At 36.4% G+C, this 22,006-nt stretch overlaps 1 protein-coding gene across 1 annotated transcript in view; it reads right to left on the bottom strand.

Moving 5' to 3' along the window:
• ADCY2 (adenylate cyclase 2) overlaps positions 1-22,006 on the bottom strand; it is a 586,315-nt gene that overhangs the window by 255,955 nt on the left and 308,354 nt on the right. Inside the window, exon 4 of the mRNA XM_069076933.1 lies at positions 8,975-9,124. Within this exon, the coding sequence (XP_068933034.1) occupies positions 8,975-9,124 (150 nt within the window). The remainder of the gene's footprint in view (positions 1-8,974; positions 9,125-22,006) is intronic.

Here is a 22,006-nt window from a genome sequence, read left to right as displayed (position 1 = left end):
TTTAATCCTAGCTATTCATGTATAATTCTAGCCATTAGTCACATGTGCTAAAGAATCTGTGTGTCTGGACATATTTTATGTTCATATATATTTTTATGTTCAATAGAAACAGTTGGTGATCCTATCAATTGCCATGGATTCTATCATAATCTCTATGCCTGTGATTCTCAGATCAATTTATCCAACTGTAACCTCTCTTTTCATTTCATCCCACATTTCTAATAGTCTATCAGATATCTCAAACTGGATGTCCTGTAGGCATGTTAAATTCAACATGTGTAAAACTGAACTCATTATTTTCCCCACAAACTCTCCACATTTTATAATTTCCTATTACTGTCAGTATCACCATCATCCCATTCACCTAGGCATATAGCCCAGATACCATGATTCCTCATTCTCTCTCACCATCCTCATCTAATTTGTTGCCATGTCCTGTTGATTCATCTTCTGACATTTTCACTACCCTGGTGCAGGTTTTCAGCATCTCATTGCCAGAGTATTTCAATTGTCCACTGGTTGCTCTCCCTGCCTCAAGTCTCTTTCCACTCCAGTCCATTCTCCACTTTAGCTGCCAAAGTGATCTTTCTTAAGGACAGATCTGATTATGTTGGACCCCCCCCCCCAGTTCCTTTTGTTTTCCCCATTCAGTGAACTACAGTGAGTACCTGTTACTTCTAGGATCAAATATAAAATACTCTGTTTAAGTTGTAAAGCCCTTTATAACCTGGTTACATCCTATTTTTCCATTCTTTTATACCATAGATCCTCCCATCTCATCTATAATCCAGTGAAACTATTCTATTGTACAAAACACTTCCTGTATTTTCACTGTCTGTGTCCTGTACTTTCCTCATTCTTGCCTTCTGGCTTGCCTGGCTTCCTTCAAGCTTTAGTTAAAGTCTTACCTTGTGCAAGTACATTTCTCAGTCCCTAATCTTAGCATCTTTCCCATCTCTAATATATCTGGTGTATATCTTGTTTATACATAGCTTGCATGCTGTCTTCCCCATTAGACAGTGAGCTCTTTGAGAGCCAGGATTATTTGTTTGTTTGTTTGACCTTTTCTTGTATCCTCAGCAGTTATCACAGTGCCTAGCACATAGTAAACATTTCTTAAAAGGCTTTTTGACTATTAACTTACTAAGGTATAAGCAGAAAAAGAATGTTCTAATTTGGTCACTCAATTGCATTTCTGCAACTGTACTCTGCCCCAAATATAAAATTATTCTAGGTAATAATTTAACTCTATATGATATAATTATTCTTAAAGTACTTAGAAAAGAGTTTCTCAAAACCCTCACGTAAAAAATAAGATAACTTAATGGCATATATTTTTTTATAAAATACTAATTGGCAGGTGTATTTAGTCATACAGTAAAAATTCACACCTTTCTAATTTATCACACATATGAGAGAGATTTCTTAATATGATTTTCTTTAAAATGAGGAAGTATGTTTTCTGCATCCAGAGAAAGAACAAATAAATAGATGTATAGAATAATTTTACACACACATGTACATATGTATGCATATATCTGTGTATATGTATATATGTGTGTGTTTATGTATATGTGTGTGTGTATCTATTTGGTAGCCATTTCGAGGGGAGGTAAGGGAAGAAAAAAAATTTATACGATAATTTTATTGTATATTTGAAAGGAATATCAATTGTGCATAGTAGATTTGCAGTTTTATGTGCAATTATCTTTTTATTGTGTTACATTATAGAAATGCTTGTTTTATTCCAGAAATTAAAAACAAAATAAAGAAGAATGAGGGACTATGAAGAAAATGTCATTAGGAAAGAGCAGAAAATGGCCCAGCCCAGGACTCCTTTATTATGATTTCAATCAACACAAAGGAAACACAGAACTTTTTTTAAAAATCTGATCAAATTTTGTACAAAAGAATAACTAAAAGTACTAAATCACAGAGATTGGTCCCTCCTCAACTCTTATAACACTCAGTAACTATCCTACAGTCTTCATTTGGTATAGAAAATATTCTGTTTTGTATTGTTACTATATAGCACCAGTTACTGCCTGGTTGTCTTTGGAGATAGAAAGTGAAAGATTATTCCCTCCACCAACTGACACCTTTGGGATATGGGTATTACTAGCTGAATCTGGCCCTACCTTTTTCCTCTTCTACCAGGTGGTTCCTTAGATGTGTTCACTGACCTCAATTTTACCTCTGCTGAGAAAGTTTTCTGTGTATGCATTGGAGGAAGAGGAGAAAAAAAAGAATGAAGAAACATGACCCAACAAACAACAATCTTATCCCCCAAAACAAAATGGTGGTTTGACTCATGTTAGCCTAGGACAAAGGAAAAAAAAATTCAAATACATTTTAGTTCTGCCTCTGGGAAAGTATATCAAGATTATTAATAAATCAGCATCATAAGATTCTCTCTGGATTTAACTGAGCCTCCAGTCAGTCTGGCACTTTACAACCAAGGCTTGAACATTTGTATTTTCTTTATCTCTGGTTATCAGTAACCAATTCTGTTTTTCTCCACTGCAAGAACCCTGCCCCTCCTCCATCACAAATAAGGAAACACAAAAAACAATAATAATTCATACCTTATGTCAAATGGACTCAGACACTAATTTAAAAAGTAAATAACTTTAAAGAACAAAATCTCTGCAATTAAACATTTGTTGTAATGAATGGAAAAGGAGGAAGAAAGGAGGGAGTGCCTTTCTTGACTGGCTTCCTGAATTCGTGGCCAAGGGACATTTCACCAAAGATCAGACAATCTCATGCTCTCATCACATTTGTTTCACTGACCTCAATGGAGGACAGTTCCAGCCTCCTTAGCAATGTTTTGAATTGCTCATCACTGCATGTTCTTTATGCTCAGAATCTCTCTTGCAGAGTCCCTCTCTTCCTCATTATACACACTTCTGTTGCCAAGATTTTCAGTTCTAAAATCCTCACCTTGTCTCCAAACACCATTCCCAGGAGAGTTCCCAAATCTTTTCAAGGGAGAAAAGAGAGTGAGACTATTTCCTTAAAACTGTATCTTCCAGAAACCCATGTATCCAGGCTCCAAACACTGCCCTTTAATTATAGAGGTTCATCTCAAAACCTGTTACACTTATTATGTTTTAAGTTGTTCATCCTATCTTTTCAACCAGAGTGTAGACTCTTTGAAGGCAGAGGTCATATCATATAACTCTCCGTATCTCTAATGCTTCCTTGTGCAGTGCAGGTATTAAGTCCACATAGTGGAGATTCAATGCTTGATGATGTTAAAAGGTAAGACCTATGTGCCAGTAGTTGTGAAAACAGAATCTTCAGCCTATCAAAATACCAATATGCAAAGGTAGTGAAGTAATGCAGTAATATTGGCTTTCTTTGAAAAAAATCCCCTCTAAATTAGAATTTGTTTGGCAGAATTTTCATTAACAAATGGTTTTAAGTCTTAGTTAAAACTTGGAAACAAGCACTTTTTGGAATTCTCTCTGAAACTCCTTTTTCAAGAAGAAAAATCCTTTCTACTATGGCTAAATGGGGGATTTATTTATATCTTGTTTTGCTGATCAAAGAGTTATAGTTTTTTTCATTTATTTCCCTATTTGCTAGAAATTTAGGACATTTCTAATGAAGAAATTAAAATTTGGCTAAATTATAGTGTTACATTTTTACTTTGCAAATGGGCTTCAATGCCTTAGCACATGTGTACTTTTGCTTATTTTACATAAAAAGCATGAAATGCCAGACAACTAATTTGGTCAACTTCATGGGTATTTATATTTTCTTTGTTGAAAAATAAATAGTAATATCATTGAAAATATTGTCCATAAATTCTTAATAGCAACGATAAACCAACTTTTAGTAGAATTACTTCAATTCCAGAATCTGAACTTTCAGTAAGTGTTTATTTATGGACCAGGGTAAGAAGTCAACACATCTACCTAACTGTTGAATCTCTCACACTCCCTCCCTTCAGCACACACACACACACACACACACACACACACACACACACACACACACACACACTGAGCAACAATAAAAATGAAGAATAAAAACATTTGCATGCAGCCAAAATGAAAGAATACACTTCGTCTATTGCCTACATGAGGCAGCCAGCCTAGAGCTTGATGTGATCTCTGTGTCTATGCTTTTTCAAATTGACAAATTTTTTTAAAAGTATGTCATATGAAACACTTTGCAAACTTTAAAATACAATATAAATGTCAACAATTTTTATGAAGTTCATAACCCATCTGCTGTTAACAGTTTGAAAATAAGTAATAAAATCTGAAATTCTATGAGTTACACTCCAGAAAAGGACAGTTAACAAATAGAATTTCTAATTTCTCTTGAAAGAATGAAACCCCCCTCACAACCTAAGCTTTTCATTCCTGTATAGAAGCAATATTCCATTAAATTCATTTTAACAAGGACTTATTGACTACCTTCTATGTATAACAGGCTTATCTAGTGAAGAAAGAGGGGTCTTGTGTTGCTTCACATCAGTGTCTCATCAACTTAGGAAAGGCCTTGACAGATTCCAGTCACAAAAACCTGCAGGCCTCTTCAGGCCTGACAAGGGGCCTTTTATAGTACAGTCAGGATACATAAAAGATGGTTCTAACTCTGAAAGGATCACTGAAGAAAATTAAACAAAGCCAAAGCTCAAAATTGACAGTGAACTAATTTAATTCTTTAAAGCAAGGTCTCATCTCACCAAGTTTTATAAAGCACCTTTAAGATAAGATTTTTCTAAAGGTTTTTTTTTAATAGCTCAGTCTCTTCTTCTTTACTGAAATAAGCACATTAATTGATACTTCTTTGCTTTCTAAAAAAGTGACTACTGTCCCTACATTGTCTATTTTACTTTTATCATTTTTCGTATTTCTTTTTCCATCCCATTTTCCTTTCTTGAACTGATGGAGTTTACAGATTCTCCAGAAAACTTTGGAAAACACTGGTTGGGGGAAGAAAACACAGCACATCATGGTTTCTATACTATTGAGTCATACATATCATGGTCAGGGATCATTCTTTCCAAAAGACCCTACATCACTTTCTTCAACTCTACTATGACCATAGAACCACTTATGAAAGAGTCAGAAGGCCTGCATTTAAATCCCAGCTTTGATGTTACTTGTGTGATTTTGGACAGATCTTTGACTAGGAATTCAAACCCTGCAGGTATGCTGGAGCAGGTTCTAAGGGCTGAAGAAATCATGGGATTTTAGACCCAGAAGGGACGGACATTAGAAATCGTCTTGCTACATTTCAAAGCTAAATGTCCTGAGGTCCACAGATAGCGGGGCCTGTCCAAAGTTACCCTTCAGATTTGGGGACACATATGGTACCAGATGTCTTTTCTTTTGATCCTCACTTGAGCAGGAACCCTAAGATTTGAAACAGCTTTTGTTATATCCCTGAAGTTCACTGGAATATGGTTTAAAGTTGGTCAGTGACCTGAGCATTATTTGAAGCTCAGTAAATAAGCATGAACCATAAAAGTGTATGTTTTTTAATTAGGGAAATTTTAATTAATGGGGAAATTTTATGGGAAATGAATGATTTTCCATATTTTAGTGGGGCAAAAATAGGTGAACCAAACACAGGACGTTGAGTCAAGAAGACTTTATTTGAAATACTGACTCAGACATTTATTAGCTGTGTAAATCTGGCAAGTCCCTTTTCACCTTTCTCAACCTGTTTCCTCATCTGTGACTCTCAGATTTGTGAGGATCACATGATACAACATTTGCATAGTGCTTGGCAAAACACAGAAATATACAAATTCTGTTATTATTATTCAGTGAACCCAGGAAATGATCACTACGATTCTTTTCATCATCATCAATGAGCATTTATTAAGCACTTGATCATAGCCCACTCATCCTGAGTGACTCTTGTTCAGGTCTGTTTAAAATGTTCATAGAGATTATACCCAAGACACTCAGGGCTTCCTTCCAGTTCTGTTAATAACTCTGGGAGGTCTCATACTGTCCATCTATTATCTCTTACTCCTGCTACATAACTGGCCTACCTACCATCTTACTTAGTTTTATATGTTCAGAGTGATTTTTTAAATGCTAATTGTCACACAGATGTTATTACTGATGATTATTTCTAATATGATAATATTTATATCTAGGTTCAGACCATAGTGTTACATTTTAGCTACTAAATATTCTTGTATAAGAATGCTGTCACCTGAAATCTCTTTTTTCATATCCAGACTATGGGGTTGTATGGTAGTACTGTATGAATGAGCACATGGAATTCATGTTTCCAAAAGAGAAATGAATGCCATGAGATCAGTCCAATAGGGGGAAAAACCCAAACAAATAAAGCAACAATTTCAATACTAAAGTTGAGCTTGATGGCTCCCAATGCCGCAATATATTATAAAGTAACTTTGATTGAAGGAAATAAAAGCTAATGGCACCAACATTAATGTGAATGTTCACAGAAAGCTGTTGCCTTAAATAGAACCATGGGGCTAATTTCTGTTATAGACTGGGTTCTCAGAGATCAATAAAAGGCGTCTTGTGAAAATCAAATGAGCAGCAGATTCCTCACTCAGATATCACACAATGCCCTAAAGTTTAACGTGCCATGTATAGAGTTCATTTGTAAATATGCTAGACGTCTTGACCATTTCCCAATTTCTCCATTGCCAGTGGTGGCACTAAAGATTCTAGTTATCTAGAAAAATAAGCTTATTTAGGATAATCTTCAGTTCTTATTTCTTTAATTCTACTCAATCTGTCATGACATTCTATCATATCCTCTTATTGTCTCCCCCATCCCCAAATATTCCTTTTCCTCTTGAATCTCACAAGTCACAGGAAACAGCTAAGGATAACCATTATTGGGAGAGCCTCTTTATTAGACCAATAACCTGCTTTCAGTTATCTTCCTAGGACATGAGAATGATCAGAGCTCCCAGTCAATTCTACTCATTCAGTAAGCACTTTGCCTTTTATTCCATTCATCCAACAAATATTTACAGTGTTACTTGTGTGAACAGTAATACATATTAGATGCTATGGAGGTAAGGTGTGGGGAGCTTATAATTTTGCCAACATAGTAGCCAACACATGCATAAATGAAACGGTTAATAAGTAATGATAAAAATATAAATAGGATGAGGTTATAACTTAGGTGATTATTATCATTATTGAAATCACTATCATTTATGGCAAGCATTCCTATTCAGGTACAAGTTGGATCACAGTATCTCTGATTCTATAATTCTAAATTATTTGCTGTTCATATTGCACCCAGATTATTCTTGGTGAAGGAAGAAAAGAGTGGGGAGAGAATAAAAGAGTCCTAGGTCATTGCCAGGCTGGAAAATGTTTGCCCATCTGCTCTGCCAATCAATGTCTTTCTTTTGCTTCAGTATTCTGTGCAGTGCTCACCTCCAATCTTGCCATACAAAGTCTGTCTGTCTATAGCCACTCACTCCTGCAAGTTCTATGCCTTCCTGCCAACTCTCCATCTCCCAGTATTTTCTATAAAGCAGTAATTATCTTAGTTACACATTCATGTAAACTTTCCCCTAAATAATCAGCTATACAGAATACATACTGCAGTAGGTGCTATGGGAATTACAAAGCTAGCAAAACATATGGTCCATGCCCTGGAGTCCATTATGCTGTAAAGGAGGATTTATCATCTGTCAGTTTCTCAACACTCATTTATGCATACTGTCAGAGGAGACTATTAGCATAATATAAGACTACTATTATTTTCCTGCTATTCTCTTTTCTGTCACCATTTAGATAGCACTACTTACCTAGGGCAGCATAGCATAGTAGAAAAGAGAAAAATGCACCTGACTTGTAGTCAAGACAGATCTCCATTCCAGTTACAGGTATGGTCCTTTCTAAATAAGTTGGGCAATGCTCAGGGAAGAAATTTCTTTGAGCCTCAATTTTCTCATCTGTAAAGTGGTAATAACAACTGTAGCATCTTCTCATAGTTGTTGTCAAGATCAAATGGGGTAATGGGAGTAATGCATTGGGTAAACTTTAAACACTTTTAAAATAATTGACCCAAGGTTATTCAAGTCATTTTATTATTTCCTTCTCTATCACTACTATCTAGGTGACTTTTATCACCATGGACTTCATGTCAATAAGTAGTCAGGAGCCCTGAGCTAGGAAAATCGATTGGTCAAAAGAGAATAGTGCTTCTCCTTAGGAAATATAATGTTAAGAATTAATGGCTTTGGAGGCTGAACTAAGAGATGGGCAGGCATGGGTAGGTGTTGCATTTGGATAGAAAGAACAACAAGATCACAGAGCTAGAATTAGGGGGAATACATAGAAGCCAGACAGTCTTAAGTCCTTCATTTTACAGATGAGGAAACCAAGGCCAAGGGAAGCAGTACTCAATCATACTTACTTTGAATCCCACCCCCTGGATCTAGGCAAAGCTGGATACATTGTAGGGACTCAATGAATACTTGTTGATTGTTTTGTGTTAAGCATGTGGTTAGTCTATCTCCTTTCCATGCTATACTCAAGACTTCCTTTTCCCGGCCCCAGCAATTCAGTCAGAAACTTCACTTAGCCTTGGAATTCACATACTGAAAGTCCCCTCTGCTCCTGCTTCATCTCCCTCTGATTGGATGATTCCTCCCAGAACCTCCAGGCTTTTCTCTGGATTTTCTGTACCACACACTCCTTCTTTAGAAAGTAAACTCCCTGAGGGCAGGGATTATCTTCCTTTCTATTTGCATTTGTTTCCCACAATTCTTAGGTGGTGCTAATTGTTTCATACATTCTAGTGGTTGCACTATACCAGATTTGACAAGTGACCAAGTCTCATACATTGTAATTCCATCAGTGCTGGGGTGCAGGATGTCCATGCCAATGACCAAAGCACTGACTCAATGGACTCCTCATTTTTGTATTGAGAACGACCACATCAGCACAGTTTCAAAGAGGATACTAACAGAGGCATAAAACATATGGGTTAATGTTACCTGCTGCCGCTTTTCAAATTCCAGCTTGATTCTGGACTTAATGCAATTGCAAGTATCTTGATAGGTCTGCTGTAGAGCCAGTTCCATAAGATGCTTGTGGTAGGCTCCTGCCAGGTTTCCACAGATGAAAATGATAACATTTGCTAGTATCTAAAAGAATAAAGAGAAAGTCAGTATATTAATCAATTGACAAATTTCATCGTTAAGCACCTACTATGTGCCAAGAACTATACAAATTGCTGGGGATACAAAGAAAGAAAAAAAACACTTTCCCTGCCTTAGAGCAACCCTTGGCTTCCTGGGGGTGGGTGTGTGGGAGGATAAGGAGGAAAATAACATGTTAAAAGAAAAAAAGAATATAGATCTAAGATTTACCCATAGACAATGAAAGTGGGTGGTAATCCTAGGGGGGATGGATTTGTCAGGAGTGGAGGTGCTTTTTGTAGAAGTTAGTATTTGAACTGAATGTGGAAGGAAGTTAGAGGGACCAGCAGGTAAAAGTGAGGAAGGAAAACATTTCAACCCCAGGAATGTGCCAGTCAGAAGGCATGGAGTAGGGAGACACATTTTGTTATCTTCCAAGAACAGCAAGTACAGTGTAGCTGGATTGCAGAGTATGGGGGCCAGCGTAAAGTGTCAGAAGGAAAGAATAAACATATAGTAAATGCCTCCTATGTGCTCAGTACTTGTGCCAAGGACTTTATAAATATTATCTCATTTAATCTTCACATCAACTCTAGAGGTAGGTACTATTATTTTCCCCATTTTACAGATGAAGACACTGAGGCAGACAGACAGTAATGACTTGCCCAGAGCTGGCAAGTATGTGAGACTGGATTTGAACTCAGGACTTTCTGCTTTCAGGCCCAGCACTCTATCTGCTGTACCACCAAGCTGTCCAGAGCACTGGAAAGGTAGAAAGAGATCAGCTTTGAATGGCTAGAAAGGAATAATATATCACACTGTAATATCCATCAACAATCACCAAGAGATAAGCACTGTATTTTTGTTTCACATCACTTCTGTTCTCACTGCTAATGATTTACTCATTGGCCTGATGACTGCTATATTCATCATAAGCTGCTAGTATCTTCAAAATTTGTTGAGAGATACTTTAACTAAAGTTTCTTTGTCTACTAAGATAACTATTTTGTTTATTTGTTTGTTCTTATGCAGAGGGAAAGGCAGGGCAATTGGGATCTAGTGACTTGCTCAAGGTCACAAGGCTAGTAAGTGTTAAGTGTGTGAGGCTGGATTTGAACTTAGGTCCTTCTGACTCCAGGGCCGGTGCTCTATTGCTGTGCCACCTAGCTGCCCCTAGGATAACTATTTTGACATCTTTTTTGAACTACTAAGATTTCCTACGTGACTATAATAGAATACCTTCTAGCAATTAAAAAAAAATCATTAGGCCAAACAGAAATATCAGCACAATTGACTAGATTAATGTTTACTGTTAGATAATGAGCCAAGTAATACAATGAGGAATCCTGGGCAAGGAATAAGGTTCTATTTCTACTTCTTTCCTTAAATGGTCATTTGGTCTTGGACAATTTACCTTTCTGTACCTCAGCTTCCTTATTTGTAAAATGAAGGCACTAGAATCAGTGATCTCTAAGGTCTCTTTCAAGTGTAAAAGTTTAAAACTCTTATGAGTTAAAGCCAACAAGCAATTCAAGGGCTTTAACTGTGAAAGTCATTAATGAGAGGCAGTATTCCATGGAAGTGAGTAAGTAGTTCATAAAAGACATGACAGAATCAGAGTTCAAAAAAATATATCAATTGACTATATAGAAAAGGTGGCAGAGTATGGAAAGATCAGTGAATTTAAAGTCAGACTATTTGGATTTGAATCCTGTCTCTGCTAATTATTGCCTGGGTAATCAGACCTTGGGCAAATCCCTTAACCTCTCTGGGCTTCTATTTCCCCATCAATAAAATAGGGGTTATACTAGATGACCTCTAAGGATCTATGCAACTTTGAAAATCCTTTGGTCACAAATCAGTCTCTTTACTGTCATTGGAGTCAAAATATTAAGTCCCGGTGAACTCCCTGACTACCGATTTTTAAGAGATTTGTATCTCCCTAAAGAGGAATTCAGTTTCAGGTCTCTGATGTACAGAGCTAATTAGATGCTGGCATCCTTTGCTGTTGCAAAGTGACAGCCCTTAGTACTAATAACACTGTGAGCTTTGTTAGTGTGGAACCTTTTGTAGAACAGTATGTAGCATAAGGTAGTAAAGGGGGATGAAAGGAGTGAATACCCAAACAAGAGGCAGCCTTTGTCTCACACCCACCTCCCTGTTCTAACTACAAAATACTAAACTTCACTGTTATTAAATGCTGCTTATGAAAAAACAACAATGCTAGTTCTCCAGAAAGGAGGTGAATTTCTGCCCCCCGCCCACATGAAAGCATAGAGCTTCAAAAAAGAAAGTAAACACATTAAAGAATAAATTTCTCCAAAACCAGAATTAAGGATAAAAGTGTCTCATCAATGAAACCTAGATGATGCTTATCATACTGGGATATGTTCAGGGCTACCACAGTGCCCCATATAAGTAGAAACTATCATTATATACAACTGAGATATAAAAGATCATATGATTAAAAATTAAAAAAATCAAGGACAAGGAAGAATTTACCTTTTGCAACTATCAAAGGGGAACAGTTCATGATCAAATGAATGAAAGAGGAAATCATAGAAGATAAAATGAACAATTGTGATTGCATAGAGATTTTGTACAAACAAAGTAAGTTTATTTTGGTTAGAAAGGAAATAGGAACTACGAAAAAATCTTTGAAATTAGTTTCTCTGATAAAGGTCTTACTTCCTATATATTTAAGGAAACAATTAAAATTTGTAACAGTAAGAGGCATTTCACAACTGTTCAGTGATCAAAGGATATAAATAGGTAGTTCTCAAAGGAAGAAATCTAAGCTATCAATGAACATAAGAGGAATGCTCTTAATCAATAATATTTACAGAATGAAAATTAAAGTAAATGAGGTTTTAATTCATACCCATCAGATTGACAAAGTTGATAAAAATAGGAAATGGCAAATATTGGAAGAACTATGAGTTAATAGTCACATTAATGGACTATTGATAGACTATAATTTGGTCTAACCAGTCTCAAAAGCAATTTGAAACTATACCCCCAAAGTCACTAAACTGTGCATACTCTTACCCCCACAGATATAACTACTATGATATATGAATGTTATGGAATACTATTATTCCATGAAATATGGCAAAAGGGAGAGTTTCAGCAAAGCCTGGAAACACTTGTATGAATTGATACACAATGAAATGAGCAGAATCAGGGAACACTTTGCTTAATAACAACAATGCTGCAAAGACAAACTTGAAAAGACAAGAAGTTTGATCAAAGCAATGACCAACCATGATTTTTCAGAGTTCTGATGAGCCAAGCTTCCTATCTTCTGATGGTGTAAAAAACTCTAGGTATAGAATGAAATTTATGTTTGGACATGGCCAGTGTGACAATTTTTTTTTGCTTCATTCTGAAAGTTTTCTTTTCTTTTCTTTTTTTTGGTTTCCAATGTGTGAGGGGGCCATGTGAGGGAGAGAAAATAAGACCATTTTTGTTAGTTGAAAATCAAATGAAATAAAAAGAATGAATCACCATCAAGAAACCGGGAGACACTTTCTTTTCTATCACTTCTCAACACAGCTATGACTGGCATGAGTTGAACAAGGTTTGAGTCAGGATGCTTACACGGTAGAGGACAACATACTTCTGCCTCAGACTATCAAGTGGTTCAATTACCTCTGGGTAGACACACACTGAGGTTCAGTCACTGCTGTGCTCTTCTTTAGACCCACCTTTTTCTCAAACCTCCTCTTTCGGGAAGTCTGACTATATTTGTGGCTCAAATATATTAGCTGCCACTACTTTCCCCCTATTACTATTTTTGTCTCAGGGGAAATAATTTGTAGACATGTTGGTGCTTTCAATTAAAAAAAATTGTGTGTGTGTGCACATACACACAAACATGTACATGCACATGTAACATATGCAATATACCATGTATATATACATATACACATATACCATATACACATGTATATATGCATGTGTACATATATATATTATAGGTGCATATATATGTGCATTAGAGTAATTAATTAGCTTTTATCAAGGACTTAATTTGTGCCATGCACCATATTAGATTCTGGGAATACAAAGACAACAATTAAGCATCCTTTGCACTAATACATTTTAGTGGAGGAAAATTATAGAAGTCATCTACATTTTTATTTTCCAGGAAAGGATTTTTAAATAAAGTCTGTTAAATCTTTAGTATTGTAGAAAGAACATTGGTTCTGGAGTGAGAGGACCTGAATTCATATGCTGCCTTTGACATGCACTTTAAGTTGTGGTGGCTAGGTGGCACAGTGAATAGAGTACTGGCCCTACAGTCAAGAGGACCTGAGTTCAAATCCAGCCCCAGACACTTGACACACTTACTATCTGTGTGACTTTGGGCAAATCACTTAACCCCAATTGCCCTCCAAAAAGCAAAAAAAAAAAGACATGTACTGTAAGTGTGATATTGGTTCTGGGCTTCACTTTCCTCGTATATACAATAAGGGGCTTGGAGTAGATGACCACTCAGGTCTTTCCTAGCTTTGCTTTTATGACCTTTTAATCCTAGCATTTTAGAGGTATATTAGTTTCAATGTTTTGATTTTTCTTAAGTAGTAGCAAAATTATGCGAGTTTGAAACATTCTCTTGATATTTCCTAGACTTATTGAAGCATTTTAAAGGTTAACAGAACTGACACTTATTTAACTGTGCAAATATATAGCAACAATTATTTTTTAACCATTTCCCATTCAAAAGAGTGTACTAATGCGATGATTGAGTTATATACCTGAAAGCAGGAAATGACCAGGGAATTTTAAAACTAATTTCCTCATCCCCAGCAGAATTTATGATCCATGAGAGGAGAAGAAGCTCTCTCTCTCTCTCTCTCTCTCTCTCTCTCTCTCTCTCTCTCTCTCTGTCTCTCTCTGTCTCTGTACTTTTGTGTCTCCACTGCCTAGTATAGTGACTTGTACATAACAGTTGCTGTAAAATATTTGTTGATTTGAATATTTCAAATTTTTTTGGGCCTTTTCTGGTTCAATAACAACCCAAATAAACAGTAGCAGATATTTATTAAATACCCACCAAATAAAGGGAATTATACACTAGAGATGAAAAAAGTTTAGAACAGACAAGGTTTCTGCTACTCCATGCCGACGAGTCAAAGTACAAGGGAAGTGCCAACTTCTCAACAATTCTCAGAGAACAGACAACATTTAATCAACTAGTTTTTTTTTTTCTTGATGACATCTCATCAGTCTTTCAGGTGTGCTTGGTATGGATCTATTAAATCAGCATCAACTTTTAAACACCCATGTACCCTTGGAATGTGTCATATTTTACCAGCCCTATAGCCATGTCACAATGCCATTATGTAGCCTCTCCCCACAGGAACAGAGAAAGAATAATTAATTGTAGATTGTTTTTTTATCTTGGCATAGGAACAATAAAAATCATAAACAATGGATAGTAAAATATCTACCATACAGATTAGCCCTCACAGTTTCTCCTAGATGTAGACTCAAATGCTCCCCTCCTCCACCTTGATAATACAGGGACATCCCTCAACCCTGGAATTGAGAAGAACCTCTGATTGCTTTCATTGGTCTCCTACACCCACTCATCAAGCAGCTACACGGGCAAAGATGGAGAAGACAAATAGAGAAACTCGCCTTGTCCTCTGCACAGTCTTGTCTCCTTTATGCCCCTGTCTCTGCCCTTAAGAACTTCAGTTCAAGTTTCTGATGACCAGAAGGTAGGTCCCAACCAGTCTCAATCTCTAACTCCTTAATCTTGTCTATAATCCCTCTCTTTTGTTGTCACATTTATATACTTTCCACTTTCTGTCTCACTTTCTAAAAGAAGCCTGCAAAGAGGAGGGAGAGAAATGCCATGTGACTGAAGGAGATGTGCTGCATATTTAATACTATGAAGATACCTGTGGGGGTAACGGAAAGGGATAGGTCTTAGAATCCTGCCTCTGACAATTACTAACTATGAATATGGCCAAGTTATCTCACTTCACTAAATCTCAGTTTATTCATCAATAACATGGGGATAATAAATACCTGTAATGCTTCTTCGACAGGATTATTGTGAGAATCAAATAAGATGCTGTATTTATAGTGCTTTGCAATCTTTAAAGCTCTATAGTTATGGCAACTGTTACATTTAGATTTTGTTTCCTTGTTTTTCAGTCCTGTCCAGCTTGTTGTGACCCCATTTGGGATTTTCTTGGCAAAGGCACTAGAGTGGTTTGCCATTTTCTTCTCCAGTTCTTTTACAGATGAGGAAACTGAGGCAGACAGGGTTAAGTGACTTGACCAGGGTCACACAGCTAGTAAGTGTCTGAGACCAGATTTGAACTCAGGAAGTCTTTCTGACTCCAGGCCTGGCACTCTATCCACTATGGAATTATAAAGTAAGGCATGAACTGTGAGTGTATGAGGGAGATACTCATTAGTAGTGGGTAGGATTAATAACATTAATAGCTGAAAAGTGCAAAATAATTTATACATATTGTACATTGAAAAGTTTTAAATTTTATTTTGTGGGACTCTAGGTATAGATTAAGATAGGGCCTGTAAGGCTACTCACTGTGTTTCTGCAAGAGTCAATATAGCCCTCTTGCCTTTTCCAGTCTGGGAAGGACCTAGCAGGTCATTCTAAAGACATCTAGATTTAGAGATAGAATTTAGTTCTAATACTCTTCAAATACTTTCCAAGGCAAGCTAGGGCCAATTCAGTTTTACTAATCTTGAGGATCACCAGGATTAGGGCAAGAGGCTTGCTTTTCCCACCACTCCTCCCCCACTCCAGACCAACCCTCTGTGGGAAATAGGGAAGAAGAGCTTGTTGGGGACAGTATTATTGTGGACCTGTAGACCTTAAAAGAATTTGAGAAATGTTGTATGAGCTTACAGATTTTCTCCACTTCTTTGACCATAATTATTGCACAATTGCAGCTGACGTGATGAAGTAAGTCTAGAGTTAAAACAAAGTCAATGACTTGTCAATTTTTGCTTTTTTATTGCAAAGGACACTAGTATTTATCCATGCTTCCCACCTTTTCATGATGCCTGCCCTAATTCCTTTCAGTTTCTAGGGAAATGGGAGACTGGATTTTGTGAAGATAATATACACATACATGTGTGCTTTAAGTTAAATCCATCATGTCCCCTTGCATATAGCACTGATTATCTAAATGAAAGAAAAGAACATTTTGCATTAATTACATGCTATAGTGCATTGCATAAAGGAGACATTAATAAATGATAAATGATACTTTAGTGTCTGAGTCCTTACAATACAGGAATGGGGTCACAAATTTTAAAAGTAAAATAAAGCATACGTTAAATATGCAACGATGTCAGTGGCAATGTTAGAGGTCAAATGAAAAGAAAAACAGGGCATGGCTTTAAGAAACCTAATGATGAATATTGATCAAGCCATTGTGTGAACAGCAATTGCAGCTCAAATAAGATAAAAGTCTTGCTTAAAACAAGAAAATTAACAGGTAGAAATTTTCTGGACTGATCTGACAAACACAACTCCAGGGAATCACTATCTGGGCAACAATTTCATGGAGGCTTTTGCAGACACACCATAAACTTCTCCTCCCATGAATTAAATTTGTTTTCTTGCCCAAACTTCTTGCTTCCTTGTCTGTACCATATCATTAAATACTGATGAGAGACACTACACTTTAGTAGATAACTTTTAATGATGAATCAACATAGGTCAAAATTAGCTCTGGAGTTGATAATTCATGGAAATTACAGGTGAGTAAAAGAAGGTGTCACTGGAACAATGGAGCCAGATTGCTTTGGGTAACAAGTTTGAGGTTAGTAGCATGAAACTTAGAATTGTAATGTGAGAGGAGCTTGGCATCTTATAAGGAAAACCAACAGAAATAATGACGATAATGTTTATTGTAGATTGGCAGCGCTATTATTCATGTCTGTACTGCATTCATTACCCCCAGAAGGATCTTTCTGAATACTATACATGTTAGATTGTATCCAGTTAGGGTACCAAAGAAACCAGGTGCAAAATAGAAAACAGTATCTGTTATATTTATGAAGATATAATGCCAGGGAATATTTGAAAAGGCCTCTTGTTATTACCTAAAATAACAGTGGAATTGATATTTACATAATGATTATGTACTATATCAGTTATCTCATTTGATCTACATAATATACCTCTAAAGGTATGAAGGGCACATGCAAGAGAGAATAGATTGATTCTGCTTGGTCACAAAAGGCAGAATGAGAAGCATTGATGGAGGGTTCAAAAACAAAATACTGATTCTCTAATGAAAGAAAAAGTTCTTAATAATTAGGACCATCCAGAGATGGAATGAGCTGCCTTGGGAAGCAGTGAACATTCGAAGAATGGTTCTCTGGTATGTTTTTTTGTGTGGTATGTGCTGGACTAGATGGCACATACTTCCTTTGGGAATTATAGGCAGCACAATCTTTGCCATATTATAAATGAGGGAGCTGATAGATTTTTTCAGGGTTATGAAGTGGCATTGTTTACACTCAAACTCAAGCCTTCTGATTTTAAATCCCTTCTCTTTGCTCAAGAACCCAGTCGTCTTCCATACAGTAGCTAAAAGCCATGCAGAAAGAGGTGAAGATGTTAGATTTCAGATATCTTTACAATAAAATGTCTCCCAAAATCAAAGTCTATGGAACACAACTCTTCTTTAAAAATTATAAGACTGAATTAACCTTGGAGGTTTCCAGATCTGTAATTCTTACCTTGGAGAAAGAGACTGGGACTAATTAATCATGCCTCCTCTCAGAAACAAATTATATATATGGAGAAAGGATATTATATCCCTGCTTAACATACTGTCATTTCTTCATACTCACAGAAGGCAAGATAAAGGGAAAACTGCTAATACTTGATTTAGTAAAGATGATTCAGGTATAGGGAAACAAACTTAAGAGAAAAGCAATTAACTATTAGTGTATAGTAGAGGTATACCTTTCTACTAATATTATTACATACCTAAATGAATAACGCACAATACTGTGCTTAGTGATTTACACATATTTCTTCATTTGATTCTCACAACTCTGCAAAGAGGGTGCTATCATTACCACTTTTTACAATTGAGGAAACTGAGGCAAGCAGGGGTTAAGTGACTTGCCCAGGGTCACCCAGCTAATAAATGTCTGAGGTCAGATTTGAACTCAGGTTTTCTTGATGCCAGGCCTAGAACTCTACCCACTAGAGCACCCATGCCTGGGCATATAAATGAAAAAGAAAGATAGTCCTCTGCTCTTATTAAATAAATCATTTGAATGCAGGAGATAACAGGCTCCTGTACCCAACTGCCTGGAGGCTACAGTTGGTCTGCAGTTGCTGCAGGTAATAATAAGGAAAGTGGGCCCTCCCTCTACAATGATTTCAAATGATCTAACAATGTTTTAGGAGGCATTTGTTTATACTGGGCACTGTGCCACGTGCCAGAAAACAGTCTCTTTCCTTAAGAGGCTTTTATTTCATCAAGGAATATACAAGTAGGCATATAATTAAATGCAAAATGTATACAATACAGGGTAATATATATTGGAGAGGGAAGCAAAGACAGATAGAGATCAAGAAAAGTGAGTAAGATAGTATACCTGGATCTCCCTTTTTAAAAGGAATACTGTTGCAGAAGTTTTAATGCTTAAAAATTTGTCTCAGGACAGCCAGGTAGCACAGCGAGTAAGAGCACTGGCTCCAGTGTCGGGATGACCTGGGGATGGAATCCGGGCTCAGACACTTAGCACCCACCCAGAAACACCTGGCCATGTAACCTTGAGCAAGTTACTTAACCCCAAATCCTTAGGGGCAGCCAGGTGGCTCAGCAAGTAAGAGCACCGGCTCCAGAGTCGGGATGACCTGGGGATCAAATCTGTGCTCAGATACTCAGCACCACACCCAGAAATAACTGGCTGTGTAACCTTGAGCAAGTTACTTAACCCCAATTGCTTTAAAAAAAAATTGCCTCAAAGGAAGGGGCTAGGTGGCACAATGGATTGAGTATTAGAGCTGGAGCTATGAAGATCTAAATTTAATCTGACAGGACAAGTCAGTTAAATTCTCCTAGCCTCAGTTTTTTTCATCTGTAAAATGGTGCAACAACAGTACCTCTCTCCAAGCGTTGTTGTGAAGATAAAATGAGATAATTTTTTGAAAGCACTTTTCAAATCTTAAAGCACTCTATAAATTCTAGCTATTATTATTGTTGTTGTTTGTTTTGTTGTTATGCTGTCTGGAAGACAGCAAATATTACTTTTAAAATGTATTAACCTAAAGATCATCTTTCAGAGATGTGAATGTATAAATCATAAAGAGATCAAATGTTGCCCACTCTTTGCCAGTAAGAAAAAGAAAATGTAGGGAATAGTTTTGTTCTGGTCTAGAAGTTTTATGCTCAGGGAGTCATGTTACTAAACAATTGATTATTGTTATTAGAATAGCAATGGGTTATTAACATCAGATTGGGGAATTACTCTGTTTATTTTGTGATATTATGTAATAATAAGAGATTAGAAGCTAAAACCCTCACTTTAGATTTGTCAATTCACCAGTGTTAGGAGTAGAAGCAAAAGTCCTATAACCTCCCTGAACCACTAACTTACTGAATTACAGTATCCTTTCTGTGAGAGCAAGGCTTGGTTCACCTTTGTCTTAGTATCTCTTAGAACCAAGTACAATGCCAGGGAAGTAAGAGAATATTAATAAGTGATTCCCTGATGCCTATCTCCAAATCTTCTGATAATGCATTTCATAATAATAACAAGATACAGTAGAATCTCACTAATTTTGACTTTCTTAATTCAGAATTTGTGATGGTGAAGACATACATAGGCTAGGCTGAAATATGTCCTTCTGTTCCAAATGGTTTGCTAAATAAATTGTCAATAGAAGTAGAATTTCAGATATAATATTTAAACTATGCATTTCTACTGATTTTAATAACCCTCAGGGATTTAAGAAACAAATACTTTTAATTGCTTAATAAATGCTTTATCTATCTTTTACTATGTAATTTAAAACAGTCTACTTAATCAAGTCACTTTAAGAACATTAGTAGGCAATAGTTTGTTTACATGACTTGAGTGATTAAAATGAAATATTTTTTTTAAATGGCTGAATTTTGGGGTTTTTTACCTTCTGAAAATAAAGAAAAACCAACCAACAAAATGGTAGTCAGAGAATGTATTGCTCCATTCCACATTTTTAGTTTCCCATTTTTCTTGAAAAAACGGGATATGTATTTGTATGTAAGGAGAATTTTATTATCCTTCTTAGAGTTAGTTTCTCAGTATCCATGGCCATGGGAATGTCTAGTTTCCAGGTATTAGATAATTCCCAGAATAATCTCAAGGATTCTAGATAGTAATTCCCATAATCATAGTGACAGACAGTCCTACAGAGGCTGCGTCATGAGATAAGGGGTGACAATATGTAATATTGATTATACTTGGGCAGAATGATGATATTGCTAAAGCTAACCTGTGAGCTTAATGTTGGCAAGATGCCTTCTTTATCTGTTGCCCTATAAAGCAGGAGGGCACTGGTCAGTGAGTGGGGAAAAACCATGAGGAACCCATAGGGGAATCTGTGTGTGCCTCAACAAGCCCCCATTGAGACTTGAGAGGTTTTAGGGGAGTGCACAAGCTGTGCCTGTCTGGATTGACCTCATTAAGAGGTAGAAGTAATTGTCTTCTCACAGGCCCCCGTGAGAAGGGTGATTAGGGAATGTTGTAGGAGCTGATTCTAGAAAATTCTAGTAGACTAGAAAAAGGCTGATTATTAAGCCCTCTGAAGCTGTCTGCCTTTCTGACCAGATCAAGAGTGAATCTGTTAGAGGCTGGAATATGAAAACTCTAGTTCCTACTGTGTGTAATTTGTAAAAGAGTATTTTTTCAAGTCTTCTTTAGGATCAATATTGATTATTGCCATACAACAATTTTTAAAATAGAATTATAAAACCTTATTTAAAACCATTAATAATGCAGACAATGCCTGGTATATAGTAAATACTTAAATGATTATTGACTAATTGCCTTTATTTAAGAGAGGTTGCTGTCCTTCAATTAGCCTGGATTCTTGAAGTTTAATGTACCTAAAAACACCAGAATATAAAATAGTTTTCTTTCTGGAGTTATTTCCCAGACATGAATAATACAGTAGCTTGTATGTGTTGCAATACAGAAGTAATGTTATAACTTCTTATGGTAAACATCTAAAATAAATATTTCCATAACTTTAGAACAGTTTCCTAAACATTCAGATAAGACTCTACCCACTCTAAGTGGTACCATGAGATTTTAAATCCTCAGAAATACATAAATTGCAAATAAAATTGTAATTTATTTACAGCCTCTGACAAGCTATTTCTATTTCTAGACTGTATTACAAGTCTATTTCTAGACTGTATCGCCAAATATACAGTTAAACAAAGAATAAAAAGTAGATAAGACACACTAGTTAAAGATGCATGAAAGTAAGAATGCTGAAGGTAATGGGACAAATGGCAGATTTCAAAAGAAAAGCAGCAATGATTGATAATACAGAAACCGAAATTTAAATATAGGAATTTATAAATTGTTCATGTGACCCAAAATAGTAATAACTGAGATGATGCAACTCACTAAAAGTAATAAGATAAAATTACATTTTGAAAAATTTTTGAAAGCAATGCATCTGACACTTGTACTTGTCCTTTGTTTTCAAAGAGGACTACGACATCACAGAGATGATGACATGACTTCAGTTGGCTTTTGTTTTTTGCCTTTTGGAGGGCAATTGGGGTTAAGTATTAGGGTTAAGTGACTTGCCCAAGGTCACAGGCTAGTGTGTGTGTGTGTGTGTGTGTGTGTGTGTGTGTGTGTGTGTGTGTG

This window comes from Petaurus breviceps, unplaced genomic scaffold (assembly GCF_028583685.1).
Source record: "Petaurus breviceps papuanus isolate PSGF00001 unplaced genomic scaffold, PetGlider_PUasm1.0 151, whole genome shotgun sequence".
Lineage (NCBI taxonomy): Eukaryota > Metazoa > Chordata > Mammalia > Diprotodontia > Petauridae > Petaurus > Petaurus breviceps.
The sequence above is the reverse complement of the archived record's forward strand: the minus strand, read 5'-3'. Positions and strand labels throughout refer to the sequence as shown.